Raw genomic sequence first — 16615 nt, forward strand, 5'->3', positions numbered from 1 at the left:
TGCCATGGGCTACCATATGTAGCCAGCAGCCAACGTGAGCGGCCAGCAGCCAACGTGAGCGGCCAGCAGCCGCAGTGAGTGGCCATCCAGAAGCCGGCGACTGATGTGCCTCGCCTGGGAAGAGCGCAATGATGGTGCCAACTTGGACCAGTGAAGCAACGTCCTCCACAACTAGACTGAAAAACAAAAGGACAGCAACAACAACTAGACTGAAGAACAAAAGGACAGCAACTTGTCTGTTCCCCTTCCCCCAATTCCCCAGCACTGTTCCCATCCCCCCAGTTCCCCAATAAAAAATCTTTACTAAAAAAAAAAAAAAAGTCTATTTTATCTGATGTTAATAGCCTTATCAGCTTTCTTTTGGTTATTATTTCTCCTAAGGTCTTTTCTCACATTTTTATTTTCAAACTTTCTGTAACCTTATGCTTTAGATGTATTTTTTATAAATAGCATTTTTCCCTTTTTAAAAGCTAGAACATTCTCTTTTAACCAAAACATTTTAGTTAATTAACATTTGGATTAATAACTGCCATCTTATATTGTGCTATTTGTCATACATGTTCTATGTTGCTTTTTCTGCCCCTTCCTCCACTTTGACTAGAGTTTTTTTCTAATTATTACTTTTTATCTCTGGAGATTAGATAGATATAGATATGAATATATATGGTTTCTAGTATTTTACAGGCTACCTAGCAATTACAGCACACATTCCTAACTCATCAATTCTAAAAAAATTTAGTGTTTATCTTCCTCCCAAACAATATAAGTTTAGTTCAATTCACTCTCTCCAACCTTCATGCTATTGTTATAATGTATTTCAATTCTATCTTTTCTTTTCAATGTCCACAAAATAACATTATTTGATAATGTTTGTTTAGCTTTAGCCACATACAGTATTTACAATTTTCTCTACTCTTCATACTTTTTTGTTGTTTTTTTTTTTTTTTAGCTGAGCCATCCTGCCACCTGTTGGCAGCTCAGCAACTGCTCAGCTCGGGCTGGGCATCAAACCGATGTTGCTCAGAGCTCAAACTCTTGAGCGAGCTCTTAACCAACTGAGCCAGTCAGTCGGCTCTACTCTTTATACTTTTATTGCATGCCTTCCACCTGGGATCACTCATCTTCTACACAAAGAACAACGTTTAGAATTTCTTCTATTGAGGACCCTGCTAGTGACAAAATGTTTTTGATGGTCTGAAAATGTCTCTATTTCACCTGTTTTAAAGATTACCATTTGAAATAGAAGTCTAAGTAGTAAGTTCTTTTCTCTCAGCAAAGTGAAGAAAATGTTTCATGGTTTTCTGACCACAATCACTGCAAAGAGAATTAATTGTCAGTTATCCTTTAGTTCACTAATTCTGTCTTTAGCTGTATCTAATATGTTAACAAACCTGTGCTTGAGTTTGAAACCATCACTCAGCTTTAACAATTATCATCAATTCATAGCAATGCATTAAATATTTTAGTTTTAAATTTATTTAATCAAAGTAAAAGTATGCACATAGTTTTAAAAGTCATGTAATATAAATGACAAAATATAGTAATTTCTGCCTACTCTTCATTTTACCTAATCTTCCTCCCTGGGGGAAAGTACGTTAAGTTCTTTTAGCTGTTTCTCTTGGAATTTGCACACCTCCATATAATTAAAAAATATCCTGATAGCTTTTTTTTTTAATATTTTTATTGTGCATCTGGGGGGATGGGAACAGTGCTGGGGAATTGGGGGAAGGGGAACAGACAAGTTGCTGTCGTTTTGTTCTTCAGTCTAGTTGTGGAGGACGTTNGTTCTTAACCATTGCGCCACTCGGCCAGCCCAGAAGAAATGCTTCTTGGCTGCACTCAGATATAACAGGCATTTTCATGATTCAAGTTAACATATACCTTTTTCCATGGGAGAGAAACTCTTGAAATGGACTGTTTTTCTGGATTTTTTTGGTACCCATCCTTGAACTTTACCAAAACCCTAAATCTTGTTTCAGCCTCCTAGATATAATATTTTTAATAAGTAAATATCTTAATGATTTCTCAGTTTTAATTCCTAATACAATATTGATAGTAATAACCACATAAGCAAAAGCTCTTCAGGGTCTGAAATGATTTTTAAGAGTATAAAGAGGTTCTGACAGCAAAAAAATTGAGAACTGCCATTAAATATGAAAAACAGTACATTATCAACAAGCTTTATTATTTAGTACATCATTTCTAATATGCCTTTCTGCTGATGTTATCATACCAGTGTGACATAAGCAGTTGAAAACATTACACTACCTTTGGGTTGGTCACTGTCCTCTCCAGAAAACTCTTTAAAAGATAAACAACAAAGAATAAGTACCTATAATTAACACCTTATAATCATTTACTAGAGGCTTTCTTTTTTTTAATGACAGGGATACTACACAGCTGATAAAGAACATCTAATAGAATGATGAAAGGGGAAACAAGTGCAAGTCTGGAAGTGGTCTGAACATTCTGGAAATTCAGAGGTTAGTATCGTTAGAATACAGAGAGCAAAATCAAGAATGAAAGCTTCTGGGAGTAAATAGGGGTCAAGTCAAAGGCTAACTATATTAAGGACCATTCTAGTGACTGATTGGACAGATGTGGGGAGAGGAAGAAGAGAAACTTAAAGGACCCCTCCTAGGTTTCTGCTTAAAGAACCAGGGCAACAGTGTTGTCATTAACTGAGATAGTAAACATTGCAGGAAGAGCAATTTTGGGGCAAGAGGTAATGAATTTGGGTTTGAATTAGCTAAATTTTAAATGTCTCAAAGACTTCTAACTGAAGATGGCCAGAAGGTAGCCAGATATCAGTCTGGAGTTCTGGAGATTCTGGAATAAATATGCAGATTTGGAAGTGTTAGAACACAGCATACTTCCTTACCTTTAAGACAATAATAGTACCATGATTTAACAGATTTTGTTAGGGATAGGTAGGATCACTATTTTACCAAGAATATGTTAATATAAATTTTCTTTATTTTCATAATCAAATTTTCATCCTCAACAAATAATGATGAAAACATACTACCTGCCAGGACATTTTTGTTTATATTTTCTATTTCATTACTTTCTTTTATTACCTTTTTTTCCTTTCTTTGGTTTTTTTTGTTGATATTCTTATCTAACTTCTTGAGATGGATTAGTTCATTACTTTTAAGTCTTCCTTCTTTTCCAAATTGATTTAAAGACTACTCATTTTCCTCTAGGCATTTTAGCTTTATCTGAAAAGTTTATCTTTTCTTTACAACTCAGAGGTTTGTAATATTTCCAAAGTTGTACATTTATCACCACTATTTAATTCCAGAACATTTTTATCACCCCAAAAGGAAACCCATACCCACTAGCAGTCACTTTCCATTCTCTACTCCCACACCTTGGTAACCACTAATCTATTTTATGTTCCTTGCCTATTCTGGACATTTCATATACGTGGAATCAAATACATGATCTCTTGTGAATAGCTTCTTTCAAGGCTCATCTGATTGTTGAATCAGAATTTCATTCTGTATTATGGTTGAAAAAAATTCTATTGGATACACCATTTTGTTTATCCTTTCATCAGTTGATGGACTTGGGTTGTTTATACTTTTTGGCTTTATGAATAATGCCACTATGAACATTTGTGTACAAGTTTTTGTGGGGATATATGTTTCCAATTCTCTCGGAGTGGAATTGCCGGGTCATATGGGAACTGTATGTTTAACATTTTGAGGAACTAACAAGCTGTTTTCCAGTGGCTGCAAATTTTATATTCCCACAGCAAAATATGAGGGTTCCAATTTCTCCACATCCTTGCAACACTTGTTATCTGTCTTTTTGATATAGCCATCCTAGTAGATGTGAAGTGGTATCTCACTGTAGTTTTGTTTTGCATTTCTTTTATGACTAATGCTGTCAAGCATCTTTTCATATATTTATAGGCTACTTGTATATCTTCACTGGAGAAATATCTATTCAAATCCTTTGTCCATTTTTAAAACTTGCTTATTTGCCTTTCTATTATTGAATTGTAAGCATTCTTTGTATATTCTAGGTACCAGACCTTTATCAGAAATGATTTACAAACATGTTCTCCCATTCTGTTGTCCTCACTTTCTTGAAAATGTCTTTGAAGTACAATGTTTTTAATTTGGAGGAAATCCAATTTACATACTTTTTATTGTATTACTTGTGCATTTGGTGTTATATCTAAGAAACCACTAGCCCTCTGTCTCACTCAGCCATAATCTCGGCTTGTTTNGATGGGGACAAGTACCAAGAAGCTGGAGGGAGCTCCGGGGCAACTCTCTGTTTGACAGCTAGGTGCCATGGCAGTCACAGCCAGGCAGTCCTGTCCCCGGGAACAGGGGAACCTGGGCTGGCCTCAGATGACCAGGCATACTCAGTCCAAACAGGAAACTCCACACCAAAAAGCTAACCACTGCCACACTGTGCTGGGGCCCATGGCCACCTTTTCACCACAGTCCCTGGCAGGGGAAGGGGTGTGGACTGGAGAATAAATGAAAACCTTACCAGTTTTACTCTATCTAAAGAAAACACACACATTACTTTTTGTGGCTGAGCAATATTCCATTGTGCGTATATACATTATGTTTATCCATTCAGAAATTTTTGGAATGAGATGAAGAGGCGGTGGGTACATGACATTGTGAATGTACTAAGTACCACTGAATTGTACCCTTTAAAATGGTTAATTTTATGTTACGTGAATTACACCTACATTTTTTTTCAAAAGCATTTAATCTTTACAATAATTTGATGAGTTAAGTACCATTATTCTCTCCATTTTAGAGATGAGGAAACAGATACGAACAAGTTTTGCAACTTTTCTAATGTCATACACTTTGGTGGTAGATCAGTAATTGAACACAGGCAGCCTAGCTCCAAAGTCCACACTCTTAACCACTCTTGTAATTAAAACTTTAAAAACATTACTAAAACAAAAACTAGTAAAAAAATTAAAAGGTACTAATATAGGGCCTATTTTGTTTCATATATATATATATATACACACACATATATATATATATATATATATTTTTTTTAAGATTTTATTATTGGGGAATTGGGGAAGGGGAACAGACCAGTTGCAGTCTTTTTTTTCTTCAGTCTAGTTGTGGAGGCCGCCGCTTCACTGGCCCATGTTGGTATTATCATTGCGCTCTTCCTGGGTGAGGCAGATTGGTTGCCAGCCTCTGAATGGCCGCTCTTGGCAGCTCACACCGGCTGCTGGCCACTCACGCAGGCTGCCAGCCGCTCACAGTAGCTTATGGCAGTCCCTGCAGCAGGGGCTGCAACCTATGCCATTGCCGGCGACTCACAGTTGCCCAGCTCCAGATTGAGCTGTTGTTCACCATCTTAGCTGTACAAGGCAGTGTCACTGGCCCTCATGTGGGATCCGAACCAGGGCCCTGCTGCTCAGAGCTGGTGTCCCAAGCCAACTCTTAACCAACGCACCACTCGGCCGGCCTTCAAATATTTTTTTGTGGACGAGTCTAAAAACCCAGGATAGAGTCTGGCATAGCATAAGCTCTGAATTTGTTAATTTATGTATGACTGTATGCACCTACAAATAAACTTAATATCCATGAGAAAATGTATTCCAAAGGCTAAAAGTAAATTTGGAACATAGCTATTCTGTACACTGGGGACTTGCTATATTTGTCTTTTTGCCAAGCAAACACACAGCTGACTTCTCATAAGCAGCTCTTACCTGAAGGAAAATATTACATATGCGCATCTTATGCCAAACAAAGCACATTTTTCAGAATTTGAATTAAATTTCTCTTTTCATAAATACTCAAGTGTTTGTTCTGTTTTTCTTTCTCTAGGACTTATGTAAAATTCGAAGGCACAAAGTACCAAAAAAATAACCACAATGTGCAACACTGTTGTGCCAGAGAGGCATAAAAATAAATCCATTGTTTTGAGTCCCACAGAATTCTAGTCATCTGAGTGGGAGTTCTATTGCCAACAATTACAATTTACAAGACTCCATTTCCAGAGAAAAAACCTTGTATCACCCAAAACAAACATTTTTTAGTCACATTGTACCATCTTCCTCTGGCATTTAACCATTAAGTATTGGTAAAACAAATTAATTCCTACACTTCATTGGCACCCAGAGCTGGAAAAGCCTTTACAGGTCATCTAGCAGAGGAGTGAGTCCGTTCACCTGAGCACTGAGGAGTCCCGCCAGGGGAGTTATGAGGTTGGCCCGAAGCTGGAGCGGCAGAGGTGGCTTGGAGATGAACCAGGATCTTTCTGACGCTTAGTTCTACTGTTCACTGTTCTACCTCAGTTCTCAACCCTTTTTCAATCAAGACATAAATGACTTTTAACTTTCATTCTTTCTTCCACTCATAAAAGTGTACATAACACAAACACACAAAAATATGGGAAAATTAAACGTGAAATTCTTAACAGTGATTATACGGGAGGAGGGAAGGGTGGTTTCCATCTCCTGCGTTATGAATCNTAGACTGAAGAACAAAACGACAGCAACTTGTCTGTTCCCCTTCCCCCAATTCCCCAGCACTGTTCCCATCCCCCAATTCCCCAATAAAAAAAAATCTTTAAAAAAAAAAAGTTAAAATTGGTACCTGTATGGCTCACAGGATGGCAAGTTAGGAAACCCATAGAGAAGGAAATTTGACAATAACTATCAAAATTACAAACACATTTACCCTTTAATCCTCCAATCCCACTTCCAGGAATTTATGCCATAGAAGTTATAGAAACAAAGTAGCATATGAACACATCTATTCTATAAAAGAGAAGAAACAACCTGAGAATCTACAACAGGAAACGGTAAACCATTATGGTGCATCCACACCATCGAACCCTCGCTAGCTTTAGAAGAAAGGATGAAAAAGCTCCCAAATGCTTGGATTTGCAAAGCATCCATAATATGCTGTTAGGCAAAAAAATGCAAGGTGCAGAACAATGTGAAAGTATGTTTTTTGTGTAAGTAAGGGAAAAATGAATACATATTCCTATTTGCTTGTTACTTCATAAAGAAACTGCAAGGCTACTTGAGAGACTAATAAAGACATTATGTGCAGGGGAGAAAAAGGGAAAAGGGCAGACCAGAGTGAGATTTTTCACTGTACTGTACATCTTTTTATATATTTTCATTTTTGAGTCATATGAAATTATTATCTACCCAAAAACCTCTGAAATTAATTTAAAATGGTAGTTATGAAGGGTTTTAACATAGGAATTAGTTTTTTCAAAGCTCATCTGACTCTTATCTCTTCATGTAAGTTCTGGCATAGGTCTATAATGTCAAGCTGAAAAATACTGAGAAAAACAAACAAACAGGAATCATAAAGAGCTGCACAGGCCTATAAAGCACAAGAGAAGAGCTGGGACTGCATGCTCAGATTAGCTATGACAGCAGGTATTTGACTGCACTATGTTCCCTATTTTCTCTCCTCTTTTGATAAAATCAACCCTCAGCAAAAACTCTGCACATTGTGCCTTTAAAAAGTCATTTTATTTATTGGAAAGAATTGTAGTGATTCAAAATTATTAATGCAAGCTCATCAGGTCATTTCAGATTGGAAAATGGCTGATGCTATGATTCATCCATGAACGCCTCTCTGTTAATTAGGAAATAGCAGTGATGACGAGCATTTAGTCAGTGAAAATGGACAACACATCTCTAATGAAACAGAAGACCCTCTGGTAATTTAGAGCTTACTAGAGAAATGCGTTTGCTTCCTGACACAAATGAACAGGAATATGAGTAGAAAAGACACTCACCTTGAAGTCGAAGTCGAGCTGTATCCAAGGGAAAAAACACGGTCATCGCTGTGACACTTCCCTGAAAAGTTTGAGAAGCCTTTAGTCATTACAGTATCACAAGATAATGAGCCACAACTTTATAGTGAACAAAAGTCCACTATTAACAATGGGTCAAATCAGATTTTCAGTGAACAAATACATACAATATTTTAACCTATTGGGATTATTGTTCAAACTTCTATAGTAATATATTTAAACAGAAGTGTTAAATTTCCCAGAAGAAATATCTTTCTATCTCTCTGATAGTGAAAAAAAAAATGTAGTGGGTCCCTGGACATTACAATCTTTGGGGTTTGCAGCCTAGGACACATGTGAAAGATAGCCGGTAAATCCATTTTTAACCTTTCACAGGCCAGTTGCTGTTCTTATGCTCTGAAATCAAAACATACAGTTATCAAACAAATATATACTTCTATTCTCTGTGCTTAATCAATATATTCACTACAAAGTAAAAGAAGTGTAAGAATACTATTGTTCTTGGGCCGGCCAAGTGGCTCAGTTGGTTAAGAGTTAGCTTAAGAGCGCAAGCTCTGAGCAACAGGGCCGCAGGCTTGATTCCCACATGGGCCAGTGATGCTGCACCCAAGCTGAGCTGCCACTGAGCTGTCAACAGGTGGCAGGATGGCTCAGCTGATGAGAGCACATGCTCCTAACAAGACTGCCTGTTCAGTGGTGGGCTATGCCCACCCGCAACTAAGACTAAACTCAGCACCTTGAGCTAAGCTGCCACCCGGATGGCTCAGTGGATAGAGCATGCGCTCTTAACAACAAGGCTGCTGGTTTGACTCCCACATGGGATGGTGGCTATGCTCACCCGTAACTAAGATTGTAACACAGCACCTTGAGCTTCGAGGCCACGAGCTGCTGACAGGCAGCCAGATGGTGAGTGGCGCCCTCCACAACTAAGACTGAAGAACAACAACTTGGCTGGTCCCGTCTCCCATCTCCCCCATTCCCCCCACCCCTGCCCAACTCCCCAACACTGTTCCCCTCTCCCAATACCCCAATTAAAAAAAAATCACATTGTTCTTTGAAAAAGTTTCGTTTGCTGTGTTTTAAATCAAATAGGCGCAATCTCTGTTCTCAAAATTCTGTAAATAATTCATCCAAGGTCACACAATGACAAAAATTACCGGAAAAAAAAAGAAACAAACAACCAGTCTTTCCATTCATAAGACCCTATGACAGATAAAAACCACAAGCATATAGTTAGTGATAAAATCATACACATGAAATCTCTAATTGGGTTTATGGTTCTTAACCCAGATGCAGGCCCCACTGCCTGTGTATATTCTCAGGTATAAGATCAAGTTTTAGGCTACTGATCTAATAATGATTACGTACAATATTTTAATCATGATGACAACTGGAAACTAGGTTAACTTCCTAAGTAAGAACAAACTTTTGCCAGGTCTCTTATCTATTTAAATAGGTCAGCCTGCCTGACAGAGAGAACACTGTATCGTTCTGTTAATATTCTCCACAACACAGATTAAATGTTAGCACCCCGTGCCCACCAGGGTACCACTGGTCGTTTATTTCTTTATTTCCCACAGCCCTTGTTTATGTCTCTTACAGAACTTACACGACAGTGAAAATTACAGTGAAATCTAACTCTCCCATCATACTAAAAATATTCATTCTCTTTGTATATAACAGGTTCTTAATAATTGTTTATTAAATTCACTCGACTCTCAGTTATTTATGCTTTTCTGATGACTCCAACATGAATGTTCTTTTCTAGTAAGGACTAGATAATAGGTAAGTCTCAAGAAACAGTGGACCTACAAAGGTTTAAAGTCTACAAATCTATGTTTTGGCACCCTTGCTCACCTAACAGGCAATTGCCAAGAAAAGTGGGGGCTGGAAAACTGGGGGACGCTGATTAAGGTTACCAAGGCTGTGGCATTTACTTCCTGTCACATGGTGCTACATGTCTATGTCAGGTATTGCATAGACAGGGAATCTCCAGACAGAAAAGTCCTCCCTGGAAACTACTTTTGCAAACAACTGGGCCACCTCCATCCCTCTTCCCTGCCAGCTTTAAACGGACACCAGAGGTTCCTAACTTTGAAGAAGCCACTGCCAACCTACCTTGAATTCTAAAAGCGATGTACATCTTAGATCAAGATAAAGAGAACAGGCAGCCCAAACAACTCAAAGGTCTATTATCTCCTCAAGGACTAGCGTAAATAACTCAAACCAGTAAAACTAAGTAACGCTTTTTAAGTTATTAGTACTGGAAAGACTGATCAAGATGGTGAACTGACAACCCACCATTGCCTCCTCCCCATTCCAATCACTAATAATGACAGAAAAGATTTGTATATAAAAGCATAGCATAAAAAAAAACAAAGAGTAGGTCAGATTGGTGGACCAGAAAAGGATTGCAGAATAAGGCTGTTTTGAAACAAGAAATCACAGACCAAAACCCACAGCAGACAGGCGTGGTAGGCAGAATTACGGACCTCTAAGAGACACCCATGTCCTAACCCGCAGTACCTGTGAACATGTGACATCACACGGCAGGTTGCTAATCACTGACCTTAAAGAGATTACTGTAAGTCAACTGTAATTTAAAAAGTAAATAAAGAGATCATTCTAGATTATCTGAGTGGGTACAATGTGATCATATGGGTCCTTGAAAAGTAGAAGAGTGAGGCAGAAGAGTGGGTGAGAGCAAGGCAACGTGAGGACTCAATTCGTCATTGCTGGTTTGAACACGGACGAAGGGGCCACCAGCCAAGGAGTATGGGTGGCCTGTAGCAGCTGGAAAAGGCAAGGAAACAGTTCTCCCCTAGCGCCTGCAGAGAGGAACACAGCCCTGCCCACACCTTCACTTGAGCTCAGACACCTGCATGCGACTTCTGACCGCAGACCTACAGACATTAAATTTGCNGCTGCTCAGCTCGGGCTGACTCGAACCGCTGTTGCTCAGAGCTCAAACTCTTGAGCGAGCTCTTAACCAACTGAGCCACTCAGCCGGCCCTTAAGCTAACTCTTAACCAACTGAGCCACTTGGCCGTCCCCTATAAGTTTTTTATTTAAACATTTACTGTATTTTATGATCACACCTCATACAAATGGCCAACAAGCATATGAAAAGATGCTTAACATCGTTATTCATCAGAGAAACACAAATCAAAACCACAGTGAAACATCACCTCACATTCATTAGGATTGCTCCTACCAAAAAAAAATCCAGAAAAATAACAAGTGTTGGAAAGGATGCAGAGAAACTGAAACCCAGTATGCTGCTTCCTCACAAAATTAAACACAGAAATATCGTATGATCCAGCAATCTCACTTCTGGGTATATATCCAAAGGAATTGAAAGCAGGGACTCAATGAGATATTTGCACACCTTGTTCATAGTAGCATTATTCACAGTAGCCAAGAGATGGAAACAACCTAAATATCCATCTGTAGATAAACTGATAAACAACTTGTGGTCTATACATACAATGGAATGTTATGCACCCTTAAAAAGGAAGGAAATCCTGTTATATCCTACAGCATGGATGAACTTTGAAGACGTTATGCTCAGTGAAATAAGTCAGCCACAATGACACACATATTGCATGATTCCACTTTTATGAGGCTTCTAGAGTAGTCATATTCACAAAAACAGGACATAGAATGGTGGTTACCAGGGGTTAGGGGAAGGGAGAAAGCGGAGTTGTTCTTTAATGGGTATAGTTTCACATTTGTAAGATGAAATGTTCTGGAGTTCTGTTTCACACCAACATGAATAAACATACTACTAAAGTGTACACTTAAAAATTGTTAAGATGGTAAATTTTATGTTTATATATGTGCTTTTCTTTAAAAAAAGATTTTATTGGGGAATTGGGGGAGGGGAACGGCGTTGGGGAATCGGGGAAAGGGAACAGACAAGTTGCTGTCCTTTTGTTCTTCAGTATAGTTGTGGAGGACATCGCTTCACTGGCCCATGTTGGTATTATCATTGCGCTTTTCCCGGGTAAGGCAGATCGGTCGCCAGGCCCTGGATGGCTGCTCACGGCGGCCCTTGGCAGCTCACTCCGGCTGCCAGCCACTCAGGGTAGCTTTTTATAGTAGACCACTGCAGCTCCACTGAAGCCTACGCTATTGCCAGCAATTCACAGCAGCCCAGCTCCAGGTCGAGCTGTTGTTCACCATCTTAGCTGTAGAGGGCGGAGCGTCACTGGCCGTCACGTGGGATCCGAACCAGGGCCCTGCTGCTCAGAGCTGGTGTCCCAAGCCAACTCAACCAACGCGCCACTCGGCCGGCCCTATGTTATGTGTTTTTACACACACACACACACACACACACACACACACACACGATCCGAACCAGGGCCCTGCTGCTCAGAGCTGGTGTCCCAAGCCAACTCAACCAATGCGCCACTCGGCCGGCCCTATGTTATGTATTTTTACACACACACACACACACACACACACACACACACACACACACACCCAAGTCAGAAAACTAAATTACATTCTTTGTAGTATAACTTTGTGCTAAAACATCCTCTAGAGTATATATGGACCACAGGATAAATGGTAAAAATAAAAACATTTTCTACTCAGAAAGCTTTGTTACCTGCAACAAATCCAACTACCAGGTCCTTCCCAGTAGTAGAATGCTGACCTTTGACCCAGGTGGCTTTGAGGCTATTAAAAGTGTAGAAGTAGACAAAGTTGGAGCAACAGAGACTGGAGATAACTGGAAACCACCCTCGATATGGGGCCAGCCTAGGGGAGAAACACAATAAGCAAAGTAAAAATGCTGGTCAAAAGCCACTAGAAATGGGCAAAGTCCCAGGACAGACTGCTCGTCATTCGCATATTCTCAAAGTTCAGTCCTACACTTCGCTGCATCCCGAACTGCTCACACATCTTACATTCTGAAGGATGCCCAAACCAGGAAATTGTTTCCAGCACTAATGATACCAAAGAAACAATGGCTGATTTACTGCTTTCCCTCCTTTAGTAAATTACTGTGTAAAATTAGAGACAATTTCCTCATGGCTGTTAGTTAATACAGCATCATTCACATTTTATGACAGGGCAAGAACATTTACAATGAAGTAAATATGGAAAATAAGTGCAAAAAAAAGTGACATGGGCATGTTATAAGGGCACAGGAACCAGAAATAACTCCTCATAGACTGCTTATAGTTGCAACAGAGGAAAAACAAAACTTTTCAGTGGCTAACTCGAATATAAGAGATCATAATTAACCAATGAAGGGCAGGTGGACACTATGTGACACCAGATGTGACATTCTGAGGACAGTGTCGCCTGTGCATTATTCTGACACAGGATGTACAGCGTCAATCTAATCATGAAGAAACATGAGGCAAACAAAATGAGAAGCACTTTTTTTCATAAAAGGGGGAAGGGAACTACATATATATACAGTAAAACCTTGGATTGCGAGTAACATGGTTTGCGAGTGTTCTGCAAGACGAGCAAACATTTCTAATACATTTTAACGTGGTAAACGAGCAATGACTTGCAATATGAGTAGTTTGTTTCTGGAACGAATTATGCTCGCAAACCAAGGTATTACTATATATATATATATATATATATATNCTCCATCAAAATGGTTCTTTGCAATTAACCATTGGATTTTTCATGTTCATAAATCCAAGTTAATTCTCAGTCCTCATCTTATTTTATCCATCAGTAGCATCTGACACAATTGGGTCTACATCCTTCTCCATGTGACTTTCAGAACACCATATTCTCTTAGTTTTCCTCGTACCCTACTGGCCTTTCCTTAGTCTCCTCTGTGGGTGCTATCTCATCTCCCTGACCTCTTAATGTTGGTGTGCTCCAAGGCTCAGTCTCAGACTTTTCTCTCAGTCCACACTCATTTTCTTGGTGAGCTCATCTACTCTTAGGCATTTCAAACCTAACTAGTCCAAAACCAAACTCATCTTTCCCCCCGAAACCTGCTCCTTCACAGTCTTCATCATCTCAGTAAACGGGAGTATTACCCTTCCAGTTACCCAAGCCAGAAACTCTTGGGAGTCAACCAACCCTCATTCTGTTACACCCCATATACAATCCACCATCAAACCGTGGTGCCTCTATCTTATAAATATATTCCAGGTTAATGATCACTTCTTACCACCTTCACTGCTACCATCCTGGTCCAAGCCACCAACGGCTCTTGCCTGAGATGATATAACAGCTCCCTGACAGTTTCCCTACTTCCACTCTTGCTCCCTTACAGTCTATTCTCGACAGAGCAGCCAGGGTGATCACGTGTAAAATGTGAATCAGCAAGCTGCTGTATGCTCTAAACCTCCAATAGCTAGCTAGGTAGCTAGCTCTTTCCCACTCAGAGTTCAAGTCTCACAATTTGGTCCTCTGCAACCTATCTGCCTCTTTGTCCCCCACACTCCAATATCACAGGCCTCCATGCCCATCTTAGAGCATGTCAAGCAAGCTTTCAACTCAGCATCTTTACTCTGGCTGAAAGGTTCTTCTGGTTTAATGAATGAACCAAGACTCCTGAATCAGGCACTTCCATGAACTACTGTGTCACCTAATTCTCATATCTCTGTGAAGTAGGTATCAATACCCCACTTTAGAGATTAGGAAAGTGAGGTTTCCAGGCCACCTATCTACAAATAATGGCGTTGGGGTTCAGCCCCGATTAGTCTGTACAGAACTAGAGCTTTCAGTGAGTTTTGGGGGGCTAAGAGAGATCAGTGCTGTTCCTCTGAAGTCACAGTGATTCCAAATGCTACAGGTGCATGTTGACAGCTAAGGAAGATATCGATATAAGAAAGGGCAGTCAGAGAAATAAGGTGAGAATAGGAAGAGGAAGATATCCAAGCCAAGAGCGGAAAGTTTCAGGGAAAAGGTAGGAGCATCAAATGGAACTGTGACATCCAGAAGCCCAAGAACCAAACACCTTCCTCGCAGTAAACCACACCTGTGGCAGACAGTAACTCTGACCCTGATTAAAAATTTAAAAAGATGTATCTTCTACCAATTATATTGGCCAGGGATATCCTACCAGGTGGGCACTTCCACTTGCCTGCAGCAAGTGTGTGAAAACAGGTTGTAGTTGAGCATGTGATTAAGCAACACAGCAGGACCAGTGAGAGGAGGTCGGTGTGTGCGGTGGGCGTGGGGTAGGAGGAAGACTGGCCTTTAAATTTCAGAAGGCAAAGAAAACAGCAATTACCTTCCGCCCGACTTCCTGTGGTATGTGGGACCACCCGATGTCTGTATTCCAGATATTCTCTAACAGGCCAAAGCGGTGGCCGGGGCGGAGGATGAGTGCCGGCCCTTACCCCAAATTCTTCCAGCAAATTCTTGCCTATGCCCCATTCCTCTCCGTCCCACAGTCACAACAGGAGATCCCCAACCAACAGGATTTCCCTCTCATCCCCATCCCCCAGCCACATCCCGGGACTTGACCCCAGAGAAACCCCACACCCCGCAGGGCCCGGGCGTGAAGACCCCGCCTCACCACGGCTCCGGCCACAGCGTGGACCAGGCTTTCGTAGGACAGCACGGAAGCCATTGGTGCGGTTCCCTCAGACTCAGTCACACCTTTCCCGCAGGAGGCGCAGCCAGCGGAGTTAGGAAAGAGCCGGAGCCCGAGGCGTGAGCGTCACAAGCTCCACCCTCTCAGGTCCGCCTCCTCCAGAACCACTTCCGGGTCACAGGGCGCCCTGTTTCCCGGCTTGAGGCTACCGCGGTGGGAAGGCGGGCCTGGATACGCCCCCTTGGCTCTGATTGGCCCCCGGGGCGTGCGCGGGGCGTAGCAGCGTGGTGCTGGAAGCCGGTACTTTCCTCTTGGGTCGAACACTCGTTTCTGCGTGTTCCGGTACCTGGCAGGTCGTGCTTCACATCTACTCACAGAACACTGGGGATTCAGAAAGGCTAGATGGGTTTCTTTTTCTTCCCTCCCTAATACAAGCTGGTGACAGGCAAGATGGAGACTTAAGTCTTCCTGTTTCCCTGCGACTTGACTCGTATTTCTCCCGCTAGTATTTTGGCCACGAGGAAAAGATGGGCAAGGTTTCTCCCTCTGAAACACCCTGGGGTGGTGGGAAGAGAGCTTGAACTTAGGTCAAAATGATTAGATAAAGGTGGGAACATACTCCTTGGCAACTAGGACAGCTAACCTCTTGGTTTCCTCCTTTGTGAGTGTTAATACAGTACTAACAACTTCACTTGCTGTGACAATTACAAAAGCTAATTTATGTAGATACACTTTATAAAATACTTGAGAAAAAATTTTTCATGACGTTAAGAACCAAACTACACAGAACTAGAGAAACCACAGTTCTAACATAGCACTGTACGTTACAGTGTGAGATACAATATTTCAGAATCCAACTTCTTTACTGGGGTACCAATGTCTCTACCAGTTTCAGTACCAGCAAGTTGACTTTTGTTAATACCCTCACTGATAATTCTTGAGTGTTTATTCCTTGCCAGGCTCAGTGCTTTATGCCCTTTATCACATTTTTTTTTACTCCCCAGGAGTGTGCTGGTACAGTTTACCTGGTCATGTTTCCACAAAACTTGCAGAAAATATTTTAATTACCATTGGTTAAGGTCACTTTCACTTTCCACTTAAGCTCCCCTTCATTTAAGGTGGTGCTACAGTGACCACAAGCTAAGCGAAACGTGAGTTGGGGAAACACACAGTTGGATTTAGTGGTATCTATTTATATGTATGATTAAGTTACTGCTAGAAATCCTGTTGGAATGGCTTCCATGACCACTATCTTGGGTCATGACATCAAGGCGCAGATCCAAAAGGCCAGTGAAGATAGAATTC

General features: G+C 40.7%; 1 protein-coding gene across 1 annotated transcript in view; it reads right to left on the reverse strand.

Moving 5' to 3' along the window:
* SLC25A17 (solute carrier family 25 member 17) overlaps positions 1–15458 on the reverse strand; it is a 59073-nt gene extending 43615 nt beyond the window's left edge. The window contains exons 1-2 of the mRNA XM_019660548.1: positions 15293–15458; positions 7768–7828 (exon numbers count right to left, since the gene is read on the reverse strand). Coding sequence (XP_019516093.1) covers positions 7768–7828; positions 15293–15346 — 115 coding nt within the window. The 5' untranslated portion in view covers positions 15347–15458. The remainder of the gene's footprint in view (positions 1–7767; positions 7829–15292) is intronic.
* Between the last annotated feature and the right edge of the window lie 1157 nt (positions 15459–16615).

The sequence above is a fragment of the Hipposideros armiger genome, unplaced genomic scaffold (genome assembly GCF_001890085.2).
Source record: "Hipposideros armiger isolate ML-2016 unplaced genomic scaffold, ASM189008v1 scaffold_321, whole genome shotgun sequence".
NCBI classification, from domain to species: Eukaryota; Metazoa; Chordata; class Mammalia; order Chiroptera; family Hipposideridae; genus Hipposideros; species Hipposideros armiger.